Here is a 26449-nt window from a genome sequence, read left to right as displayed (position 1 = left end):
ACAACATAAGTGCAGAAACAAAAAAAAATGCTGCATTTCACTATGCCAATTTCTGAAGCAAATTCCTGCTGACAAATTCAGCAATCATGGAGGGAATCCTGCTAAATGAGAGGGGATCTTCTTCGCTTAATAAAATTAACACTAGTAACCCTAAAATTTAGGCGGGACCCTCAAACGCAGAATTCAAATTAGCCTGCTCAAACCATCCGCATTGCTATGCAACTTTCCCTTCTTATATCTAACGGAGAAGTTGTACTCTTGGAGAGTGAGGCTCCATCGGAGCAAGCGGCCGTTTTTGTGTGACATTTGATTGAGCCACGTCAGAGGACAGTGGTCGGTCTCGAAGATGAACTTCGCTCCGCACAAGTAACACGACAACTTCTGGGCGGCCCAAACCAAACAAGCGCATTCCTTCTCTGAAGCGCTGTAGGCTTCCTCTCTTACATTTAGTTTACGGCTGGCGTAGAGGATAGGATGCTCCTCGTTATCGTCGCCGACCTGACTAAGTACCACGCCCATACCTCTGTCGCTTGCGTCGCATTGAACTATGAATTCCTTTGTGTAGTCTGGCGCGCGAAGCACAGGGCGAGAAACCAATAGCGTTTTCAAACTTTGGAAAGCGTTCTCTTTGTCCTTATCCCAGAGTACGTTACTCGGTGCTCCCTTTCGGAGGGCGTCTGTTAATGGACTTGCCAATTGCGAGTAATTCGGAATGTACCGTTGATAGTACCCCACAAGTCCCAAAAATGAACGAACGTCCGTTTTCGTGCGCGGCTGAGAAAAATCTCCAATCGTAGCTATTTTCAGCTCAGCCGGCCGTCTCATGTCCTGACCGACAACATGGCCCAGATAAGTAACCTGCGAACAACCAAACCTACACTTTTCCGCTTTCATCGTTAAGTCAACTTTAAACGTACGAAGCCTCGCATTCCTGTCGTAATAGAATTTGGCGTTCTTTTGAGCTAGTGCCATGTTCTTTCCGACTAGTTCTTGGGTTGCGCTTAGCCGTTCCAGTAAATTTAGCACGTATTCAACCACGGTTGGACTCTCCCCTCTTTCCTCCCACATCTCTCTTAACATTCTCAGTGGAGACCGGAGTGTCCTCCCATACACTAGTTCTGCTGGTGAGAACCCTGTCGCTTCATGTGGAACCGTTCGCAAAGCAAACAAAGTTGCCGGCAGACAGTTCTCCCAGTCCTCCTTGTGCTCGTAACAGAGCGCACGCAAAACTCGCTTAAGCACCGAATGCCACCTCTCTACACTGTTTGACTGAGGGTGATAGACAGAACTGTGTATTAACTTTACCCCGCACTTTTGCAAGAATGTGGAAGTCAGTGCGCTCGTGAATACTGACCCTTGATCTGCCTGAATTTCGGCTGGAAACCCAACTCGTGCAAACACTGTCAAAAGCGCGTCTACTACTTCAGTGGAGCTGAGCTCTTTCAAAGGGATTGCTTCTGGAAACTTGGTGGCCGGACACAGCATGGTAAACAAGTACCTGTAGCCTGATTTTGTTTTTGGAAGCGGCCCTACCGTGTCTATTACAAGTCGTCTGAAAGGCTCTGTTATTAAGGGCACTACCTTCAGTGGAGCTTTCCAAGTCTCTCCTGGTTTACCAGAACGCTGGCAGGCGTCGCATGATCTTACAAAGTTTTCTACATCTTTGAAACAGCCAGGCCAGTAGTATTCCATAAGCAAGCTTTCCTTTGATTTGTTTATGCCTAGGTGGCCGGACCACCCATTTCCATGACAAAGACTCAAAAGGTCCTCCCTATACTTAGTAGGTATGACTAACTGATCTAAAATCTTACCCTTTCGATCTCTGTAATGCCGATACAACAAACCTCCTTTCTCATGTATCGTTACGTTGCGCCTAGCAATGCCTTCTTTAGCTGTGTCACGTAATTTAGCTAAGCTCTCATCATTCTTTTGCTCAGCTGCCAGTGACTCTCTATCCACGCGTAAGAGTTGATCAAAGTTCTTTGAGGCCGGTGATAATAACGACCCTGTCTCGCTTGGGAGCGCGTCTGCATGCTCTTCCTGCAGGCTAGAACTCTGACACTCTAGTGCTACGCTCTCATTGAGCTGGTCAACTGGCAGGCTCTCCTCAACTGTTCTTTTGTCCCTCGGGCCTAGCTCGGATTCGGGGATTGAAGCTATCCCCTTTTCTGCTTCAGCTGGAGGAGCTTGAGCATTTTCAGCCGAAAGCGCCGCGATCTTACGAGCTTGGCCTCTGGTCAATGCCTGTACTATGCCCTCTCCCAGTTTGAGCCCTCTGTCACGCAGTAACTGATTCGAACGATTCGAAAAGATGTAGGGATACTGCAGTGACAAAAATTTGGAAACTGCAGCCTCAGTCTCTAGCTCCCCGAATGGTCCACTGATTTTGACTTTGGCCATGGGCAGACACACGCTGTGTTCTTCTACAACCTGTTTTATCCATGCTACTTCTCCGGTGAAGTCATCTACCATCACGTAGGACGGATGGACAATGTCCAGCGTGGCGGCACTGTCTCTTAGCACTCGGCATGGTTTTCCATTAACTTGCAGGTCGTGGAGATATGGACTTAAAAGTTCCATATTCTCATCCTTTTCCTCCACGTAGGAAAAAACTACGCTAGGCCTCTCGCAGTTTACAGCTATATGTCCCAGTTTGTGGCATTTGTAACAGCGAATTGGTCTAAAAGATCCGAACTTTCTTTTCTGTTCTTGTGCGGTTTCTCCGTTAAGTTTCTCCTCGCTCTTTTCTGCGGGCTTTTCCGCCATGTCTACAGGCTTCGATCGTCTAGTTTGCGCACCCTTTTTGAACGGAAATGGTTTCCGCGGTCCATTTCGACCGTCCCAGTTTCCCTCCTCGGCGTTCAACTTTCTACGGGTTGCGTACTCTTCGGCTAATTCAGCCGCCCTTTCCACAGTGTTTACATTACCTCTGTCTTGCACCCACAGTTTCACAGCTTGGGGGATGGTTTTGTAAAACTGCTCTAGACACATGCATTCAATGATCATGTCTCTGCTGTCGTACGCTTCCGCGCTTTTAAGCCACTCGACTAGGTTGGCCTTTAAGCTATATGCAAACTCCGGATAGCCCTCGCTATCTTTCTTGCCTGTGCTCCTAAACCTTTGCCTAAAAGCTTCGGCTGAAAGGCGGTATTTCTTCAGGAGACTAGCCTTAACTTTCGCATAATCATATGCATCCTGCACACTTAGTCTGGCGATTACTTCCGCCGCCTCACACGGCAACATAGACAGCAACCGCTGTGGCCATGTACTCGGGCCGAAGTTCATCTTCTCGCAAGTCCTTTCAAAATTGCTTAGGAACAAGCCTATGTCGGTCCCGACCTCAAATGGCTTTAATAGCCTGTCCATGCGGTACGATTCTGCCTCACTTGATCGACCCAGAGCGCCTTCACTTCCTTGAGGCAACTCCAAACGTTTGCTTTCAAGTTCAAGTTGCATTTTCCTTAACTGAAACTCGCGATCTTTATCGCGTTCCTCTCTCTCTCTATCCCGTTCCTCTCTCTCTCGTTTTTCTCTGTCCCTTTCTTCTCTTTCTCGGTCCCGTTCTTCTCTTTCTCTTTCCCGTTTCTCTCTCTTTTTGAGAAGTTCCAATCCCATTTCAATATCTTGCTCACTGGCCTGATTGGAAATTAGCTCCAATAATTCCGATTTGAGCATTTCCTTGCGTACATCTAGGCCCAGTTCCTCACCAACAATCAACAACTCGTCTCTCAGCAATGTCCTTAGCTCCATGACTGCTGCTTTACTGCCTTGATTCTGCTCTCTAAATCTAGCTAGGAAAACGCAACCTAGCTAACACACAACAATCTAGCTTCCCTACTGTTCTAAACAGAACAACCACAAAATGAAGCCTAGAGAGTCAAAGCAAAAACCAAGCACTCACCGCAGATACAGCACCATGTCGCAAAGTCCATCTCACCGCTGTCAGCCAGTTGTCAGGATTGGGGGCTCAATCCCTTCGTCCGTGGTCCTTTGCCAAGATTGGAGTACGGCATGAATTCGAAGGTAGCTGGCCCATGCCGTCGTCCAACTTATTTACGCTGAGATCGTTGATGAAGTGAAGAACTGCTTCTCAACGAGAACGAGGAAAAGGGGTTTATTTACAGAAATTAACTCAGTCTAACATGACTGCTTGAGAAAAAGAGTATTAGTCCAACAGGACTGCATGAGAGAAGTGACTCAGTCTAACATGACTGCTCAAGAGAAGTGTGTCCAACATTCGCACAACCACAGTTTTTATACACTCGATCCGCCGGTCCTACGACGCGGCGGCTGTTCGTTTACACATCACCAACTCGCAGCTGCTCTGAAGACCAGTTTACAGACACAAAGGCACACACATTCTGAAGCCCAAGCGACGGCGTTGAAGGTGGTGCCGTTCCGGAAAATCGACGCCGCTCGAGGGTCGCTCGTTGTTTTGCAACATGCAGAACCGTGAGAGCGCAAAAATAAGACGTTCCCGCGGTAGCTTCTTCAGGCGTGTCAGATCAGCTCCGCGTTGAGGAACTCTGGAATCATTGTCCCCACACCAAACTCGTCCCGTCACAATGTCGAAGGGGCTGGAGGAAGGCGGCGGATTCCAGCGCAAAGGTCGCTTCTTTGAACGCCTCGCAGCTGCAGCGACGGAGAGGGGGAGGTGCGCGTCTTGCACCCCTTGTCGTAATCGGGTGGCAAGGTGGCAATCTTGTTGCGCAACTCGCCGTTCTTTACAGTCCGTAGCAGAGGCACTGTGTGATCAAGAGATACCCGTCACTTGAGTTAAAAATCACACTAGGAACCTTGTCACATGAAAGTATGACAAAAAGTGATTGTTCCAAAATGTGCCCCCAGCTATTTTCATGTGTTGCTCGATGTTGTGCATTAAATTTTTTTGTTAAAATGCAACACGATGGATTTTTTTTTTTGTGGGAGTATGCTTCCCCATTGGCTTTCTAAGCTCTTTAGCTGTAACTGTACTACACTATTCGGTGTATGTTTCTTGCAGGCGTGTCTAGCTCTGTCCGCATTTTGCATTGTGCATCATCAGCCATGAGATACATTTTGCTACAGGGCATTTCATCTTGGATCGCTGTTTGTGTCTATATTGTAGTGACACATTCTTAGTGCCTGTTGTTGTTTTGCAGCATCATCGCAAGAAATTGCAGGGTCGACGTCTGGACTATGACTGCAAAAAGCGAAAACAACTGAAAGGTATACCAATTTGGTCTATGTGCACGGGGAAATTATAGGGTAAAAGCTCTAACAAGGTCTTTTAATGACAGAGAGCCTTTTTGGTTCCTATAGTGTGCTGGCATCTGATTATCATGGTTACAAGTCTCATCACTGATATTTAAACAGGTGTAGGAGTTCTGAACAGTATTTATTAAAATGCACCTGTTTTACAAAAATATAAAAGGAAGGTACTCAGTGCACACATTTGCAGCATTGATTTACTTTCTGTTGTCTGCAGGTGGCCACTTGACAGAAGATGAGATCAAGCTTGCCGAGGACAAATTTGAAGAGTCTTTCAACTTGGCGTCCCTGGGAATGTTTAATCTTTTACAAAATGATGTAAGTGGGACATCGCTGTTGCTTTTGTGTGGGCAAGTTTAAAGCTGCTTGCAGCCATACGGGCTTATATCCGAGGATGTTACCCATTTCTAATCAAGAACCTGTCTCTCACAAAGATAGCCAGGAATTTGGGACATCGCCAGTTCTAACTCTGAAACTTTCTCACAGAGTAATCGAATAAATAAGTGCGTTGCTTCTCCAGGTACCATGGTCTAAGAGGCCCAGCCTGAAATGCATTTCAAACAGAGCCACCCAGTCATCAGCTATGCAATTGTATATATCAGAACTATAGATTTTTCATCTCTGTGCCCAGTACAAAACCTAAGCGTTCATTCACAAGCTTGCTTTTGCTTGCCCGTGCCTTTCTATATGATGGATAGCTATATTTAGGGTCCATCTGGAAATAAATGGCCACTGTGAGCTGCACATCAATTTTGTGCCTAAAACAAAGCTGTAACCATCTTATGTGTATGGAAAATGTGTGGAATGTTTGATAGAATGTGCAAAAAAGTTGCCAATATCGCTTGTTTTGCATGAGAAGCAGTGAGGCTTGGGGTCATATTCTTGGTCTTTCACTTTCGGGGATAATCTCATTTCTGGGTGACATACGATCTTGCACAGCATCTGACAGGAGTGACGGCCATCCTGTCTGCTGGCTTATGCAGTGAATATGCACTGCAAGTGGCATCTTTGAAAGTGATGGAACAGTAAGACGACTCTACTGCACTACATCTTTACAAGGAGAAGCAAAGGGTTTCGAGGTGTGGACAGAGAGCTGACGGGATCGACGTCTAACACAGCAGAAAGAGTTGTTTGTTGCAAAAGGAAGTTCATCATGATGATATTTGACTGGGTAAAAAGACATTGCACTTTGCTCATGGAGGCTTATAGCTTCAAATGTAGCAGAAATGATAACGAAAAGCCTTTGGGCCTCTTTTTTATAACTCAGCTGATGCAGAATGCTTGCTGCAATGTGGGAGTCAGTTTCCAAGGCAGTGTATTTCTTTATGTGCAATAAAAATTTGAATACAGTCAAACCTCAATAAAATTAACTTAAATTTAACGAAATGCACGATGTAACTAACTATTTTCATTTTCCGATCTTAGTTGCATTGAAAACTATATCTTTTTTTGCGATTTAACAAAGTAATTTCATAACATGGTTTTGATTTAGCAAAGTTTTCGGCCATATTAACTGTGTACTATGTACCTGCATGGCTAGTAGATCAAGCAAGAAACTATACAAATGTCTACCAAGGCAGAAGGTATTTGAAGCGTCCTTCCGCATGAAAAGGTTGAGCTGAAAAAATGCCGTCAAAGCGCATGCGCCGACAAGCCGTAGGTATAAAACACCGCTGTGCCATTTGTAGAGTTGGTAAACAACTTGCAGATGCTGCAAGGCTCGTGGTAGCCTGCAGCGCTTGGAGAAGCACAAAAGCTGATGATTCCTTCTACAAAAGGGTGATAAGGAGGGATTGAATGCGTGCCTATCTACCTTCTCCTCCTAGCATGTGCACGTGCGTCCATGCGCATGCCATGCGCTGTACCTTGGGGATCATCTCTCCGTGGCAAGTGCAAAGTACAAGCTGAGACATTTCGTGCCTTGATGCACATTGTGTTTCCACGCTCCTGGTGTTGGTGGTCGCATAATCTCAAGTTTCCGGTACATGGTGCAAAGCGCTTGCTTGCATTGTGATAGCGAGTTCATAATGCTTGCCTGAGCGCGCGTGACACCGATAAAAATACAAACCTTAGTTCGTGTAGTTGTCTGCAACTTTTTTCTTTTCTTGCTCAGGATGAATATGCGCATCTTCTTAAAGTTTTGTTTTTAATTTGTTGGTGCCAACTGTGGGCGATAAGCACGGTCAGCCATGTCGTCCAAGATATCTGAAGACGCGCTACGCAACACACACAAATCTCGAACGCTGTGAGCCACGTCAATGCATGGCTCTCAGTGCAATCTGCACTATTATGGCCGGACTTTCTTTCAATTTGTTTATAAGGGCTTAATAACAAGTTACTATCCACCAGGAATGCTCTGGAAATTTGTGAAGTTGTTTATAACCTTAAAACCTCGAATTAATTACATTTGCAATTTAATGAAGTTTTTCGCTGCAAGCACAACTTTGTCATACCAAAGTTCGACTGTATTTGCCTAATAGTGTTTCATTGTGCTACAGTGGTGAACTCTACAGGAGTAATTCAAGGTTGACTGAAATTTTGACTAGATAAATGAGTAGGAGCAGCACTATATAATGTTTAGCAATGTAAAATTATCCTTCTTCAGTATATCCCCTCACGACGCAGAGCATTGCACGCATGCAGAACTGTTCCAGCTACCATGGTGATGATATGTGTGTCGGCAGTTGGGGAACAGCGGTGTATGATCATGTTTCTAAAGAAAGAATGTTGATCCAGCTGTTTAGATGCAGTGTAGGACGCAGTAATGAATGAGCCGTGCACGCGCACTCATGCAATTTAGAAAATCAGTCCTGTGCTGCCTGCGACTGCAAACTGGTTCCTTCTACCTCAAGGGGAATCGGAGCTGCCAAAAGGATAGTGGCAGTACAAAAACATGCACAGGGCAAGCCTGATAGAGCTCCAAGCATTTGTAGTGTGTAAGTTGTTGCCTTACATGCAACAAAGATTGTGTAAGGCAGCAACAAAGCTTTATTATGGGACTAACCCATTTCCATTAAGTTTGTGTTAATGATGCCCAATTATTACCTTTAGATCTTGTATTCCTGAAGTAGCTTGGCTGCTGTTTTTCACAGATTTGTATCGATGCTGCAACACTCTGCAGCGACCAGTCAAAGATATCATTAGTTTCTTGTGTGTAGCAGGTTTAATTTTAATAGTAAAAGTAAGCACTTGTAAACCTTGAACAACCCTTGTGGAGTTGCATTTTGCCAGGATTTTGTCAAAAAGAAATGTTATTGGTTGAATGATAGAAATTTAGAATGTAAAGCAACTCTTTTATTTCATACTTCACACAGGTCGAGCAAATCTCTCAGCTTCATGCCCTTGCTGAAGCCTTCTGTGAATATCATCAGCAGTGTGCGGAAGTGCTCCAGGGCCTTACTGAACGGTTGCTCGAACAGTAAGTTTTGCTTCAGTGAAGCCTTTCCTGCTTGTTGGATAGCTCACCAGCACTTCTGAGGAGACCAGCAGTTTACGACTTCGCTCAGCGCAGTGCAAACTTGTGAAAAGATGGGGGCAAGACAGTGTAGGTTGGTAAAATGAGACATGTATTTTATATGTTGCATCTGCTGCACAAATTTATTACTTTTACTTTATATCATTTCCGATACAACCACAGGATTTTTTTTTATTTTGCTGATCAGGAAAGCCTCCACAGTATGCAATTGTAACATGAACTTATTTTGTGTGCCCCTGTGGCATGCCTTTCTGCATATACAAGATGCAGTGCCATTCCTGTGCTGAAATGTGTATGTGTTTTTGTCAGAATGCCTCAGGTGCCCAAACTAACTGTTTTCTGTTACATTGACCCTCGTAGCCTATAGGTGTTGCTTTGCTATGTAAAAATTACTTAATCACTTCTCTCTGCGTGTCAAAACTGAACTCTCCTCATTTCTGCAGCAGTACATCAATTCCTATTGTCTGCTCTCTCTCTCTTATGCAGGAAAGCTGAGGCAGCAGGGCGTGATCGCGAGCCATACGAACCCAAGAAGCTGTCTGATCTCAACCTCACAGCGATTCACGACGACATCTCGCCCATGGTCGAGTCAGGTGGGGGCTACTTCAATGGCGAGCCCCAGCAAAACTCCCTCTTCTTCTCCTCAGCCCCAACTGGTAAGACTGGTGGTGGCAGTTATAGACGCAGCTCAGAAGGCTCACACAGCTCTGATGGCAGCCGCTCATCCGCGCTGCCCATCTTTTCCTTCCTTTCTTCTGCTGGAACTGCAGGACATGTACTCTATAAGTGGCTAAACCTGCTCTCTGTCCACACCTTTCACCTTTTCACTTACTCCTCTACGCCTAGCATATACTGTGGAGTACACTTGCTGTTATTGCATCTAGAATTTGCTGTAGTTTGTATTTACAATAGCAGCCACCCAGAAGTGCATGTTGAGTGGACAGCCACTAAGGAGAGGTGACATTCTGGCTTGAACTTTCACTATTCCAGCTGCATGTCCCCAAGATGTGCCAACGCATACCAGCTGAGGCGCATTGCTATGCTATCTACTCCTTTAGGCTTTTGAGACCTTTGAAGACTCGCTATTTCTACTCACATCATCCTTCAGCAGGCGTCTCCTGAGTTGTTAAATTTCACCAGCACTACCGCTGCTAAAGGGTTGAATATTGGTCTAGTCAATACATCTTCGGAAGGTTTGAACCAGCACAAAAAGCTCGACACTAAATGGCGCTCATTTTACTACACTGGGCTGACAACTGCATTGAAGTAAAGTAAACAATCAAAATAGGAACAAAAGATTCAATCCTTTCACATTCTAGTCATAGATTCGAACGTGGTCAGCTGATCAGCTAGTATGTGGTCAGCTGTTTCAAGCTTTTCAAGGTTGCAACTGGAGCATTCCTGTCTTCTGCAAGCCAATCCTAGCTGTAGTACCACATCTAGCTACCATCACTAGTTAAAAGATGACGATTACTAAAAAGCATCTTAAACTGATCTCCAATACAGCGCTCGCAACATATACACATCGCACATTATTCCATTGAGTGGGCCTTCTTATAACTAGTCATTACACTATTAAACAACATCGCACATTGCAAAAGTTTCTTAAGTGAGCATAATAACATTGCAAAAGCGTGTGAGAACACACTTTGTTTGTGAGCTCTCTGGATAGGCATAGACATCACGCACTTGAGAAACAAGGTAAGCCATTGGCATAAACAGAAAAGGTTCTGCAGACTCAGTATTGCCTTTTGCACTTTTTGGGAATATCACTCGCACTAGTAACTCGTTGCACTCAAATTTTAGCATGCTGTGTTAGTTCACGTCGGTTTATTATTCTTTAAAAACGACGAATGGGTAAAAGACAATATACAGACGAGCACTAAGCTACCTGCTGTGCTCTAGCATATGACCTAGCTGCAGATGCGGTCAGCTAAGTTTGTATTGACCATGTGTGTGCAGTGCATGTGCTGGCTGTAAATGTGTCCACATGCCTGTTGTATACTTTTTCTTTGCTGCCGTTGCCACATAGAATTTAGATGTGCTAGCCTTCTTACCCTTACCAATCGGTTCATTGCATGAGCACTTGGCTGCATGTGGTTTGCAACAGATATCTATTGGCTTCATTCAATAGTGCACAAGTTACAATCCTGGATCTCTTTCCATTCACTCTGAGTTAACATTGCATGTGCATGCACATTATTAGTGTATATGTATACATATATACGCGCTTTATTTCTTTCTTCTTAAACAGACAGGCTTTTATCACCTTTGTTAGAGGAGCCGTGTAAGTTTGTTGGTACGTATCTAGTTTTAAGGAACGTAAATAAGGGAGTATATATTCTTCAGGCCTTTTTGGTGTTCACAACCAGCAGCCCCAGAAGACTTCCACTTTGGTAGTCTGAAACCAGCTTGCCAAACTTAGAAAGCAAGGAACAGTGTAATGTGATCCCACTGGTTGAACTGGGCCCTCCAGGTGTCCCCACCTTTATCTTGCAGTTAATCATAGTTCTGAGAATCAGCTTTGCATCAAACTGTACAAAAAAGAAGGTACAGACACAAGCAAAAGTTTTAAGACAAACGGTGCCGTGAAAACAAAAAGATTTTTTTTCTTCTTAGCCTGGGCACGGCAACTGAAATGAAGTGGTACACCCTATGTGTGCCGGTTTTGTCAATGTGCTGTATTGAAGCAATTCCACCTTGCGGAACTGTGCTTGAAGAAATTTACATTTTTTGCAGATGCCATGGTCTTTGAAACTTTTGCTAGCGACTGTACTTGCAAGTGCTCCAGGCACAAGACATGTCAATTGTATTTGAGCACAGCAATAACTTATTCCTATAATAAAGCACAAAAGAAAAGCGCCTGGTTTTTCTTGTTGGAGATGGCTTCTGACAGTGTGCAAGGGGAAGTTTTCTGCGGCTGTGAGCACGTCCCTGCCGCAGTGCACACGAAAGGGTGCTTATACTGTGATGACTAGTATTGCATGCCTTAATTTTTGTTTTTGTTTTTCTCTTTATACTGTTACTGCTCGATGACAGGTGTGGACCATTGCACCTACATGACCTTGTGGGTTTTTGTTACATTTGTTTGGGAGAAAGATTGCTCAACATTTGATTCTGCCAGTAATTTTCAGTCACATTGTTGCATTTTGAACAGGCTCATGCCATCATCTGCTGAATTCTTACATAGCTTGTGGTCTGAATCAGGAGAAATTGCATGCATGTAGTAGAGCATGTTCAATGCTATATTGCCGTGTCTCTGTCTTCTTGCGATTAAACTTGTTGCCTAGTTTTTTTTATAATGTCTTCTACAAACTTTAATTGTAACTGGCTGATCTGTTAGTGACATGTTGTAGATACCTGTAGCAACAGGTAATTATGCATTCATGAGACAGGTTCTGAAATAAGCGCTGTGCTGTCCAGTGAAGGGTTGACTGATAGATAAAAAGAGAGCTTTAGCTCGGGTGCTCCTATCTAAATACATGTAAAAGGAGAATTCGTTTTTCTCGGCAACCACTGCACCAAACTTGCCGAGGTTGGTTGCATTTAAAAGAAAAACTTAAGATCTAGTGACTGTTCATTTCCAATTTTCGATTTAGATCATCAATCTTTTATTAAAAAATGGCAAAAATAGAAAATTTTCAGCAAACGAGACTATCAAGTTTACAACTCTCTAACTCGGCAAGCAAGAATGATATCACAATTTTATGAATTGCATCTGATAGTACATCTAAAGCGGACAAAATTGATATGTCACACATGAATCTAAAAAAATTGAGTAATATGGAAATACAGCTTTTGCAGAACCCTTGTACACAACATAACAAATTCACATAAAATATAAATTAACCTACCGAATTTGTCCGCTATGAATGATTTAATGGGTGCCATTTACAGAACCGTGATATCCGTTTTTGATGCAGAGCTATTTATTTATAAACTTTGTGTGTCTATTCTTTTTCAAACTTCCGAATTTTTGAAAATCCTTTTCATAAAATTCAGGCCCTAAATGGAAATTCCGATTCGAAACAGTCACTAGAACTTAACTTTCTGTCTCAAATACAATATATTTCATTAAAAGCGCTCCAGGGGTTACTTCAGAAAAGCGTTTTTGCGTTTTACGTGTATTTCAATAGGCCGCGCCAGAGTTGGGCCCGAGCTAAGGCTTCCTCTTAAGTTGAATTGTTTCTTCTGCATTTAAGTCTTGGGCTCTAGGCATTAAGCTTTATATACATTTAGTGTGCTTTCTTTTTTTCTAATGTCAACTTAAATTCTTGTTTCTGAGCATTTTATGTGTTCTGCTAGCCCGCCCCCTCTACTCTCCCCCCCTTTTTTAACCATGTTGCTCTTAAATTTTTGTATGCATGTCACTCTTTTCTTGTTACATTTCTTTATTTGACCTGTAGCACATCATTTGTTTTGCTTACCTCGGTTGCACATTAAAGTTTGATTTCGGTAGGACTGGTGCATCATTTACTAAGCAGGCATGATACCCCTGTCTTGGATCTTTTGATGAAGCTGCTTTCTGGTCCTAGAATTAGCAAGTCACTTACCATTGTATTTCTAATGTGATATAAAGAAGTGTAACAATGTTTAACAGACATCGTGATCAATGTTGTGACAGAAAAACCAGCACATATGCAAACACAATCAGTGAATGCTTTCTGTAGCAGCATTAATGGAAGATGATCAAGATTATTGGAATAACTGCCATTACTTGTGGCCAAGTCAGTAGCTCTCTCTCAGTGACAGGATGGTTCCTAGCAGTATGTAATGTTTTGCTGCAGCTAAAACTGATGCCCACTATGTAATATAATTATTGTGCATGTGGAAAATGTGCAATTGGGAAAGAACAAACGAAGCAATTATGTTAATGCAAGTCAGCTGCCACAGACACTTTCCTTAATTGCTAATCTCGTTGCTTTGTGTGCTTTTGCCTCACGGCGGCGCTGATCGTCATGATGACAAAGATTGAATTGCCCAGTACCTGATGTAGTACCACCGTTTTTATGACTGAGCTCGGCATCACGGGTTCAATGCCCCACTGTAGGAGCTTCCTTCTGATAAATGTGGAATACAAAAATGCACGCAGATTTCTGGCTTGTGTTAGTTCCTTCCATGTTTTGGACAAGCTAAGCACATCAGCATAATTTTACCTATAACTGTTTTGGACGAGTGTAGCTCATCCATCATGATCGTGCCTGCTCGTAAATGCAGGACTCACACCTTCAGTTTGACGAGGGTTCGATCACGTATGGCAGCACCATACCATGTCAGTCAGTACAATAATTTCAGTGCTATGTGGTTGCTTCATTGTTGAGGCCTGCCTGCGTGGTATTGCAGATTTGTGTGACATTGCCCTACTGAAGTACAAATAAGGAAAGATTCTGGCCATGTGCCATCACAGCTCTGGTGATGATAAGTTGCAGTTTTGATGTTTGAGCTAAACAGCAGTAAGTTACTAGGATTGTAGTATATGCTCTTCCCATTGGCAACTTATAGCCAGTGTGCACATAGACTGTGTAGACAAAAGTGGCTGTAGCTTTAATATCGTTATTTAGTTGAATTTCTAGTGCTTTGCGATATCTTTAAAGCTAGCAGTTTTGGAAATCCATAACTAAACTAAAAAACATAACTAAACATTTTTGGTCATAATTACTGCAGAAAGGGAGTTGTAGCTGAAGTTATTGAAATTGATCAAGGATGCTTTATTATGCATCATCTCCCCAGGCGCAGCTTTGAGACATAAAATTATTAATATCGATGTAATTACTACTGTTATTATTCATAGTAGTCGTAGTACTAAGTGCTAGCGTGCATGGTGTGAATAGTAGCATCACATGCGACTGATACCACCATCTCTCTGGCAATTTGAATTATCATTGAGCAGTTCCTGCTGTTAATTACTTTTTATGTTGTCCAGCAGTTACCTTGTTGACGTGCACATGCCTTGATGGGTTCAATAGGGACAGCATTTAGGGACCATTAAGAATACATGTGACATTACAGTAGTATAGTAACACATTCACTGCGGCAGAACTTTTTGAAGTCTCGATCCTGGGCATCATGACCCACCGGTGGGCCACTTGTGATATTCCTCTGGTGCGTTTTGACCCACCTGTGAGTCACCAGGGAGTTGCGCTCCTTTGAAACTTCCTCAGGATGCAGAGAGATGGCACTACAATGTGCCAGATCAGAAGCAACAAGAATTTTGCCTCTCCTTTGATTTCTAGCAAAGATGTCGCTGGCACACTGCAGGAAAGCTCTGCGCAACAGCACAGTGGGAATAACTGCAGTGACCCAAGCTGCAGTGAGCTTGTTAAGGTGTTGGCCCTGTAGAAACCACATTCGTGTCTCCCACCTCATAAAACGCACTAGCTGCACATCTACCCACTGATTTGAAAGCCAGATGTGCCACCATTACGTTGGCATATTACCTTGCAGGGAAGCTGACTTTACAGTTTTGAAGAGGGTCTATTGAGACGTCATGCCAGTAGTAGTGAGTTACTTTATTGGAAGGACAACTGCTGGTGCAGTGTAGCAGCAGCATGCATATCAGGGCAGTCACTGCCACCACCTCCACCACCAGCCTTACTTTCCTTGTCCTCTTTCTCCACTGTGTGTTTAGTCCTCTGTTCGGAAAGTATTCCTGCACGACTTTCGAACTGCTTTTCTGTCTTGTGCCCATGAAGGAGTCATGGGGAAAACTTGGGGCTTGCCTGTGTCTAATACGGTGCATATATGGTGCTGTGAGGTAGAATATAGGGCTAACCATTTGGCACTGCTTCATGAAGCAACAGCACAAACGATGAGATTCTGTTCCTGCTTCTTAGAGGAGAGTGATGCAGCGTGGTTAACCCTTAAAGGGAACAGCCAATATAACTGCAGGATTCCTTTACCTTATAAAAAAAAAGCATCTGATACAACATTTTATGCTGATATCTATGCAAATAGCCTGCAGGTCTTTGTCATAGCTGAAATCAATGGTGGAATGCTAAATGGCTGTTCCCTTTAACAGTGGATCATAGTGAATGCTTGAGACAGTTACTGTATTACCGGGATTTCAGGAACTTTTGACAGCATGTTCAACCACAGTGTATATGTGGTACTAACATTCTAACATTTCACTGTTAACTCTTGTCTTGGAAATTAAAATGTATAACAAAGTGGAGGTTTTAGCTCAACTGTGTTGCTGCTACAAGATGCCATCACCAGCACTGCTGTTCATGGCTGTGCCCCGGTATTCTGTTAACAAAGTAATTGTAACACTTCACACAGGCCATAACTCTATAAAAAGGCTTCCACTGTTTGTCAGGGACTGCAGTATTTGTATACCTGCTTTATATTAAAGGATTTCTGATTTTCCATTGTTTTATTATAAACCTCTGTTCTGTGTAGTTCTTGGTGCTTTGACTCTGTTCTATTGCTATTCTACTACAAGTGCACACATAGTTGCTGCCAAAATAAAACTGAATGTGTTGGTCATACTGCATGCTTTCTCTCTCTTAGTGTGTTAGTGCTCTAATCACGTTTATTGTAAGCACACTGCATATGTGTGCGTGAATAGCTCTTTCCAGTGTTCTGCATTGTTGCTGACAATATATGGTGCATGCCTGCTGTGCACTTGCATTTACATTGGTGCACAACCTATTAACCTACTCACTGCATGTATGGTCTTCTTGATAGAAATTTACTAGGAAATTGATATATTGTGTCTTTTCATTCTAGAACTCCTAACATACTTTTATTTTTCTTTCAAGTATAGTGTCATATAATGGTCACATTATAGTTTCAAGTATCTAAAAATTTAGTGCATATAGCAATAAATGTCTTTGATATCTATAGTAACACAGTAACTACTACCCCCCCCTCCCCTTCTTCCTTTTTTGTCAAATTGTTCATGTCACATTTCGTGTATCTCTATTTCGGATGAAAATGAGACATGACAAATACGTGCAGGGAAGTTTGAGTATGCAGTTTGCTTCAGTTACCCTCTCCTAATGATTGCGATTCTGAACAGAAGTCTCGCTTTAATGAAGTATAAGAAAGAACAACAATACTTTAATAACTTAGTTGAATCTCGGGCCAGGATGGCCATTTGCAACATAAGGGACGCTTATCTTGCACAGACATTTTGATTGGCTTGTACTACTATATTCATGTCTGTGGATACATCAAAAACATAAGACAGGAACATAATCTAAACAGATCTAAAGGTGCGAATTTCAGAGCATTGTAAATTGAGTTTTTTTGTGGATCCAGCCATTGTTTAGGTTAAACAGTGAGCTACAATAATTCACCTTGAGAGCAAATACATCAAAACGAGCATTTGAGCCATTACAGTTTCAGCACAAGAAAAGCAGAAATTTAAGTGCTTTCATAACTGGCCTCTAATAATAACTGGCCTTTTATAATAGTCTGTAATTGCATGCTTCCTGCATGAGTGCAAGAAACATGCGTTATGGATAGAAAGATAACTTTTTGACTTTGCTATTTGAAAAAAGAAAAAGTGCGTAAGCACATTTTTTTATGCTGTTTATTCATATCATACTGCTTAGTCAGAGTAATTTTCGAAATGTTTTGAATGATTGTGATTGTGACAGGAATTTAGGATACAAGCTAAGCAAGGTAGCCAGATCTCATCAACAACTCTGGTGTGAAATATAGGAAACTGTCTTATTCTACTGGCTGTGAAATGTTACGTAGTTCAAGTGACGGCTTTAAGTTACAACTGTTCTGAAAATTTGTAGCAGGCAAACAGGTGCTCACAGAAGCTTTAAAAGTGGGTTGCACAGGCTTGCCTGGGAAGCAGCCAGGAACTGAGGAGTACAACTTCTGTGACAGAAATTAAGAGAGAGACAAAGCCACCATGCATGTGTGACCTGACTCTAGGACATCTAGTCGACTTGGTGTTGCATTTACACTGTTGGAAAGCTCCTCTAGAGAGGCAATTTATTATTTTCTTTCTTCAGAGCTTTGCACTACCTGGAGCTTCACTGACAGGACACATAATACTCGAGAGTCAGCAACAGTCATACTCATAGTGGATTCTTTTCTTTTGACAAGAACTACACATGGCATTGGTTGTTCATATATTTTAGCTATGCACCTATTAATTTTTGACTGAATGCTGAAGTTGCAAGGAAATTCATATTTTTCATAGTTTCTGTGTATCAAAAACTTCAGTTTGCACCCATACAATCATGACACATCAAAACACAAACTACAGAGAGCGTGACTCTTGAATATAGTACTGCCAGGCTGCAACAGCAAATGAGGAAAAACAATGAATTGGAACATGTACTCGTGTACTTTTTATTACTTGAACCATTCTAAAATGTGGTGTAAACTGGTGTAATACGGTAATATTGGCGTAAACAGTATTGCATGCCAAATTCTAGGGCTAAAGAAAGTTTAGCAGCTGTACTCATAGCGATACTACATCAATCTTCCACGCAATTGTGCATGAAAGATGTTCCAATTTGCTTTTTCCTGTTAACCTTTCACTGCAGCCAAGCTGTACATTAAATACAATCTGGTGATGAAACGTAAGTGAAAGTACTTGCATCTTACTTTGATGCGACTCGGCTTTGTTCCTCAACTCAGTGTTTTGTCTTCATGCTAGCATGGCCCTACAGACTGGGTTGTACTGTTGCTACCCAATTTTTTAAAGTTTATTCAGGATGTGCCATTGCTGCTTAGACAGAAGAAAAACCAAAACCACACTGATGCTCTTGCATCAGTTAATGCAACAAATGTTAGTTAATGCAACAAACATCAGTTAATGCAACAAATGTGCACACAAGCTCTGGCACATCAGTTGGTGGTGTGAGCCAGGTACCTCTGATGGCTTAGTGGAATCTCTGAAAAGCACTGATCAACTGATTGATATTGATGGCACATCAAGGTTGGAATAAAGTCCTCTTATCTGTGCCTCACGGCTAGATTGTGCTGGATGTGAGAAAAGCCATGGATTCGGTCAATTGCATTATATTTTCTTGTGGCAGCAATAGATAATGGGGGTGTTTTCAATGTATAGAGAAGGGAGACCTCAATCTTGCAAATGAAGAGATGCAGGCAAGCCCCGCTTTGTTCTGTGGTGCTGTGATGGTGACGTAGACCTGGCGGGGCGGGGGTTGTCCCTTGCAGCATCTCCTGCCCGCTCACCCCTGAGCTCGCCTGTGAACCCACGGCCTGCCAATAACCTCTTCCTGGGCAGCTTCCCCAATCCGCATGGCACGGGGGCCTCACCTGGCTCCAGGTCTCCCAATGGTACTCGTGTTCCTCTTTCCAAGGGTGCCACCGCCTGCCAGCACTTCTCTCTCGATCTTGTTGCCCCTTTTCCTTATTTCCTCCCACCAGTGCCTCAAAAGCTAGTTCCTTTGTGTGGCAGTCACAAGAAAATTTCTATTGCTGGATTCTCACCCGTCTTTGTCATCGTTGTGGCCTGGAGGATTTAGCACTATACATAGGCTAGGCGACTACATCCAAAGTCTCGCAGACGGCACCATAATGATCTCTTACATTATCTCTGTGTATGCTCCGCCATTCTTTCATGTTGCTGCCATGCTTCACTATGTTCTCAATTTCTCGACGTATCTTCTCACTTACAAAGCAAAGGGCTAATAAAATGGTCCAAGGAATTGATAGGCTTGATTTAGAACTTCCTTGGTAACCTTAATCAGTGCTAGTGAAGGCAGGTGGTAGCAGCATTGGAGCACAAAATGGGGAGTGCACTTTAGTTAGGTATTAGGGACCTAATGTATATGCAGGGAGGACTGATATGTACCACGCTTCAAGGTAATGCCGCTTTTATTGCACAAAGCAGTAACATGTACTGAATTAGCAGGAACCCACCCCATTTACACTTCATGCCTGTAGTTGTGAAATAAAATGGCATTCTTTTAATACACCACCAAATTGCGAGATTGGAAACATGACATTTGTGTCTCTGATTACCAACAGTGTTGATTCATAGAATCTGAACTTCATCAAAGCTTTGACTTACTTTCTTTTTTCTTGGTTGCATGGCATATAAACTCAGTGTAGCCTTTCTATGGCACTCTCGTGAGTATGAATTCCACTTCATGTCATTTGCACCATATTTGAATTACTGCAAAACAGTGCATGTGGTGAGACTTTGTAGTCTCACCACATGAGAAATTGAGTAGAAGAAATTGAGTCATATACAATTTAGGTATGTGTATTCTAGTTTTCCTATAGAAACTGAACTTGACAATATTAGTACGTCACTTGGTCCTATGACACTCAGTACAGTGTTCCTTGTGGGTCAAGAATATGTGATTGCATCATCGGAACATGAAGAACTGATTGAAAATTGTGTTGCCTGCATGCAGGAAATATTTTAGTGTGAGGCTTTCAAATATGGCATAGAAATAATATTTGATTTGACAGCTGCAACAAGCTCTTGCGTGGCTTGACATTATTAATCAAATTCAGCCACCCTAGTTGGTGCACTATGGCTTGACACTGTGTATCGGGCATTGAATGTAACCAAAATCAGCCAGCTCAGTGTGTAGATGCAATGTTATCAGATAATTCAAACATATGAATCGTAAGGTCATCACTGAGCTACAACAAAAAACATATTGGGACAGGTCCAGTAATGTGCCACAGTTTTTGCTGTGGTGGTACCATGGAAATACACACAGCAGCTGTAAATGCAAGGCATAAATATTGTTACTTTTGCCTCATATCTGCATTTTTTATCCTTTGGTCTCTGCCACTTTGTTTCCTTTGTTTCATTCTGGAATAGTGTGATGGCCTGGTGCTGCATGGTGTTTGGCAGGTGGACTTGATGGCACCCTCTCTTCTCTCTGCTTGCTGATTCTGGCCTTTTTGTGTTCTTCTTTCTCTCACTGTCTTGGTCACTGTAACATAGGTGCTACTCCCTAATTTTCAATAATAGCAGCGATGCTGATTGTCTGCATTACTCCCCGGTCTGTTCTGTCTTACATCCTGCCGGTGTGATTCATGACTCTTTCTGCAAGTGCTTTGTGAGACAAGATTTTCATGTTTCTCTCTCTGGTGTGTGTTCTAACTGCTTTTATGTGCTTCCACCATTCTTTGCTCAATTCACACCTTTCCTGGGCATTGTTGGTATGTGTGACACCAAATAATGATGTATATTGTCTGCTAGCTGCCTACATGTTTAGCTGCTAGCTGCCTACATCAGTGTGCATCACTGTTTACCTGCTACTTCTTAGGTAGTCACCTGTAATGACCACTTTACGTTAGCTATGTTTTACCTAGCATTTCATGACTTTTTCTCTCAGTTTCACAATTTCTAACACTCAGCTGCAACTCTGGCTACATCAGAAATCGAAACTGATTATTGTGTACTAGTGTAGTGAATCAAATGAAAAAAGGGAGTCGTTAGGTGAGCTTACAATTATCCATGTGAGCAGTTCAAGTGGGCTAGTGGTAAGTTTATACCTTGTAGCTCTGCTAATAATGCCATAACCAAGTTGCCACAGCTAAAACAAGGCTGAAAGTAAACTAGTTTCTAAACTTGGCAATAGCCAAATTGTAGATTTTATCATGACACATAGACATGTCTTGTGTATTCGATGAGAAGCATGTAGCTAGCAGCACATCAGCCTTGTGTAATAAGTGCTTCAGTATGCTGAAACGATTGCAAACATAATGAAATAATTCCTTACATATAACAGCCACATCGCCGGTCTTATGGTGAAGGTACAGCTGGGCGTCACTTCCTCTGTAGTCACTGGCTGTCTGTAAGTTGCTTCAGGCAGGCTCTCTTACTGGTCATGTGATATCACACATGTGATAACACACACACACAAAAAAAAAATTGCATTTAGTGTAAAGGTGTTCTGTTTGCCTGGTCAAAAGAATCAATGTTCATTCTGACCCATGCGAACTGTCAAATAAACTCTGCTTCAAAATTTGTACAAATAATGATATTCCGAAATTGAGAAGCTTTATGGCAACACAAGATGCCAACCTGGGAGAGGGGAATTACAATTTTGGTGCGATGCTACATACTTTTTGCATGTCACAAGGTAGCAGAGCTTGGGAAGCACCAAAATAAAAACACGAAAGAAAGGAATAGAAAATCAAGGCATAGCTGATGATTGTATACAGAAACCTACCTATAACAAGAACAATGAAATGGCACACAGAAGCAGAAAGCTATGTTGGGCTTGTGCAAATGTTCGAATGTCACCAGTGATGCCATCTGTCAAACACACCTCTAAATAGCCACCGTGTCACAATACCTTTAGATACAGAACTTCCTTGTCTGCCAAAGCAAGCGAAGGTTGCCTTACACTTAATTATGACCTGACTGAACATTACATATAGCTTCCATTATTTCTCGAATCATTCATCCTTACTTTAAAGAAAAATTGTGTTGCCATACACCGCAACATGTTTACAAGAGCAGTGTTGTTCCAAGGTGGAAATACGCACTTTACACACACACACACACACACACACACACACACACACACACACACACACACACACACACACACACACACACACACACACACACACACACACACACACACACACACACACACACACACACACACACACACACACACACACACACACACACACACACACACACACACACACACACACACACACACACACACACACACACACACACACACACACACACACACACACACACACACACACACACACACACACACACACACACACACACACACACACACACACACACACACACACACACACACACACACACACACACACACACACACACACACACACACACACACACACACACACACACACACACACACACACACACACACACACACACACACACACACACACACACACACACACACACACACACACACACACACACACACACACACACACACACATATATATATATATATATATACAGGATGCATGTGCTATTTACAGATGGGTAATATGCCATGTTTTTCATGATAAGTGGAAATCAATACACAACGATGGTTTTCCACTGTTTCTCTGGCATTTCACATCATGGTCCCCTTTCCAAACCTTGAGCTGCTTACACTTTTCTTGAACAGTTGAGGAGATTGTGCTTAAGTTCTTACGAGCAGAGTAAACAACTTGAGCTCTGTACCGCCCTGCAAAATTTCTTTGGGCTTTGTGAATCCTGAGTGTATAAGGAATTGCTGCAAATTTTCTTTCATTATTTTCTCAAGTAACCTTACCACTGTGATTACCTTCAACCCTCAGCTTTGTGACAGGGCATTTGCAAGCCAGTGTTAACAAGTCTGAGTTAACCAACACCTTTTAACAATCTAGTGCCTACAACTCTCCTGAAGGACATGGGCACATAATTTATTTAATGCTGGCATGGCATAATCCATTTTTTATCAGTTTTGACTGACTGCACATGAGCCTTCCCGTGCTTTGGTAGACGACGTAATTTCACATCTGAAGACTCGTGGCACATTCGACTGGTCACTATTGGGCACTTCAGTGTGCTTGAAATTGCACATTAGAATTGGCTGGTACAAACTGAGTGCTCAGAACACAAACGGGGAGGGAGAAATGGGAAGGGTGCATGTGTGTGTGTGTGTGGCGCCCACTGATGGCGGTTGGGGAATGGGTGCGGCTCAGCTTCTCCACTTCCATCGCCGGTGCGGTCACCAGCCCGGGCCCCACGTGCCCCAACTTGCCGAGCGCTGTACGACTTCGAGCCGGAGAATGAGGGCGAGCTGGGCTTCCATGAGGGGGACCTCATCTCACTCGTGCGCCGCGTCGACGACAACTGGTACGAGGGCAGCATCGACGGCCACACGGGCATGTTCCCTGTCAACTATGTCGAGGTGGTGGTGCCGCTGCCATGAAGCTGCACGTGGCTGAGCTGTAGCCACTGCTGTTCTGCTGCTGGCTGATGATGCCGCGTAAGTTCAGGCTTTGTTTCTACTACTTATCAAAGTGTCCAGCCACGGCTGGCCAAACAAAAGCAGGGTGCCACTGCAGTAACCCTTTGTCTACCGGTGATAAGTACAGTCACCGAAATTTGTGCCAATATAACTGATGACGAGTATATTTGTCATGAAGACATGTTTCTGAAAATCTCTGAGACATTCGGTACACTTTTTGTCATTTTCTGCGTTATGGACAGGGTTAATAAGCGGCAGAAGGGAAGCCGTAGGCACTTGGTGTTCCCAACATATTTTCTCGGGTATGGTAACTCAACAAGAATGGGCATATGCAGCATGGCATGGCCCCCAAAATAGCCTATAGCTGCTGTGGTGGTACAGGCAAAAAGCTGAGATAGTTCGCTAATTGCGTGGCACATTTGCATGCTAAAGACAGAACATGACATGAAATAGGCAGGACAGTTGCTGACATGGCAGGATGGCATGACTGGTGGCGCCCAAAATAGCCAATACTAGCTGCTGTGGTGGTTTTATGCAGAAGGCTAGGCTAGTCGGTTAATTGTGCTACATATTTGCAGTGCTAAAGATGGAACATTACATGAAACAGGCAGGACAGGTGCTGGTGCTGATGCAGCAGGATGGTCAATGCCTCTACCGCGGCTGAGTACCAGCAGTGGGAATTCAATTCCTGGCAATGGCAGCCACACTACCGTGGAGCAGATGTGTGTGTGTGTGTGTGTGTGCGCGCGCGCACACACACACACAACTTAGCATTGTTAAATCTCTAAGTATGTCTCGACAACTGCGTGCACATGCATCATGGGCAACTTTGCGCACTCTCATTAATCAGAGTGATGTTTATATACCTTGTATGTCTTACAATCTTGTAATTTCGTGCACACTTACACAGCCACATACATTCAACACACATTTATTTTGTTAGATACCTCCACTGAAGGCGAAGTCTGCCTATAATGCTACTGTATGAAGAAATGCATGAACGGTGGGATCAAACTTGTCTTTCAGCACAGCAACCAATCTTCTAACCATTAGGCCACGATCGCATGCATGCTTATACATATATTTTTTATCACAGTACCTTCAGCACCAACAAGGCATTACAAGGGAGGGGGTGGAACTGGGGGCTACACAATAGGAAAAGGTACAGGAGCCAGTACATGTCAAAAAAGGAGTAACTGACTCCAATCTGGAATTTTGTATGAGAAGAAATAATTTTTGAATCTGTTATTTCTCATTTGAATGCCCTAACTTTATTAATATGATCTACTTGAGGAGAAATGTAGTGTGGGCAGAATATATAGCTGTTCTAGAATAGAATATACTTGTGCCAAAATCACTCTTTAAAACATCGTGTGCATGTGTCACATGCCAGTTTATTGCATTCTTCTCTCGTGGCAGCTAGCGCTGTGAGGCACTTGTTATACTGTTCTGTGTTTGGGATCGGCCCATATCTTTTGTCAGATGGATACCTATAAGTGGGTGCAATCTGCCTATAATGCTATCATATTAACCGCTTAACTGCCAATGATGAGACAACTCGCCATCACAACGAGCATCCTCTGGTGCTGATGAAGAGTTAACTTGTCATGAACTTCTTGCAATTTTTGCACATGTGTATGTGTTCAGTTTCTTGTAATTTTGACAAAATACACAATGACTTTCACCTATTTTTCTTTTGCACTTCTACACATTGTTCTTGCAATTTGTCATGGCAGTTAAGGGGTTAAAAAATAAAAAAACTTCATATATTTATATTTAGGTGTGCTTTAACATGCACCTAAATTAATCTGTTGTCAAAACATATTCAGAGCTTTATACCGTGACATTTCTCATACAGCCCAGGCTTTTGGGCAATAGATGCCATCAATCAATCTTAAATGAAAAATGTTTTGAATGTATTTAAAAAAAAATCAATCATAAGTCTTGATTTCTATTCTGGAATTTGTTAATTAAGACTCGCTCAAGTGTATTTTGCATTACCATTCCTCGTACAGGCTGCATAACAGCTTCATATTGGTTTCATGACAAAAAAAAAAAAGCGTAACGAAGCTGTACTAACAAGCTCAGGTTCAGACCTCTTTGCAGTTCATATTGGCGCTGAAGCTGCTCATGCTGCTGTGATCTCTTGCATGTGCCCAGGAGTGATGACAGTGCAGCCATAGAGGGAAAGATGCAGGAGTGCACAGGCATACATAGGAGGGACAAAGAAAAATCAATGCCGTAACCTGAATGAAAGGCGCTGGTTCTCATGTACATAAATTTTGCCATTGTATTCTAATGTGCCGGATTTTTAGAAGCTTGTTTACAATTGTTGTGTTGACACCAATGATTTTAAGGCCTTGTTCACACTTATCTTGGGGCAAAGCTTATTCCAAAGGAATGCAAATACAGTTGCGCAATAGTTTTCCATAGCCTCATTTTTCAGACCGGTAGACTATACAGACCTATTCACACAGCAGTGACACTAACTTTATAACTAATGTATAACAGCAACTGAAATGTGGGCTGCTGAAACACAAGTAGTAGTTCATGAATATGCTTCAAAAACATTTGTGACACAAGTCAAACAATTCACATTGTGCCTGCCGAGCACAGCCTGCCAATCTTTAATAACATCTTAAGTAATTAAAATAGTTTTGTATTTTCTAACCAAACTGTAGTTTTTTTTTTTTTGCTATGACTAGCTTATATAACTTTCTAAGGTTGACAGCTCTGCATAGACCTTCCTCTGCATAGACCTTCTTCTCACCATGTTTGCATTCATGCATAAGTGTGCAAGCATGTGTGCGCTGTT

General features: G+C 42.7%; 1 protein-coding gene across 10 annotated transcripts in view; it reads left to right on the top strand.

Annotated features, from left to right (window-relative positions):
* EndoA (SH3 domain containing GRB2 like, endophilin-A) overlaps window positions 1–26449 on the top strand; it is a 125071-nt gene that overhangs the window by 93623 nt on the left and 4999 nt on the right. The window contains exons 8-14 of one of the 10 annotated variants that reach the window (XM_065447765.1): window positions 5142–5208; window positions 5468–5568; window positions 8565–8668; window positions 9212–9381; window positions 10980–11024; window positions 18875–18997; window positions 23399–23652. In XM_065447765.1, coding sequence (XP_065303837.1) covers window positions 5142–5208; window positions 5468–5568; window positions 8565–8668; window positions 9212–9381; window positions 10980–11024; window positions 18875–18997; window positions 23399–23595 — 807 coding nt within the window. In that variant the 3' untranslated portion in view covers window positions 23596–23652. Of the gene's footprint in view, window positions 1–5141; window positions 5209–5467; window positions 5569–8564; window positions 8669–9211; window positions 9382–10979; window positions 11025–18874; window positions 18998–23365; window positions 23653–26449 lie in introns of all 10 variants that reach the window. The other 9 variants (XM_065447761.1, XM_065447771.1, XM_065447766.1 and 6 more) reach the window with 9 other exon arrangements.

This window comes from Dermacentor albipictus, chromosome 1 (assembly GCF_038994185.2).
Source record: "Dermacentor albipictus isolate Rhodes 1998 colony chromosome 1, USDA_Dalb.pri_finalv2, whole genome shotgun sequence".
Lineage (NCBI taxonomy): Eukaryota > Metazoa > Arthropoda > Arachnida > Ixodida > Ixodidae > Dermacentor > Dermacentor albipictus.
Note: the sequence above shows the minus strand (reverse complement) of the source record. Positions and strands in the feature narration are given on the sequence as shown.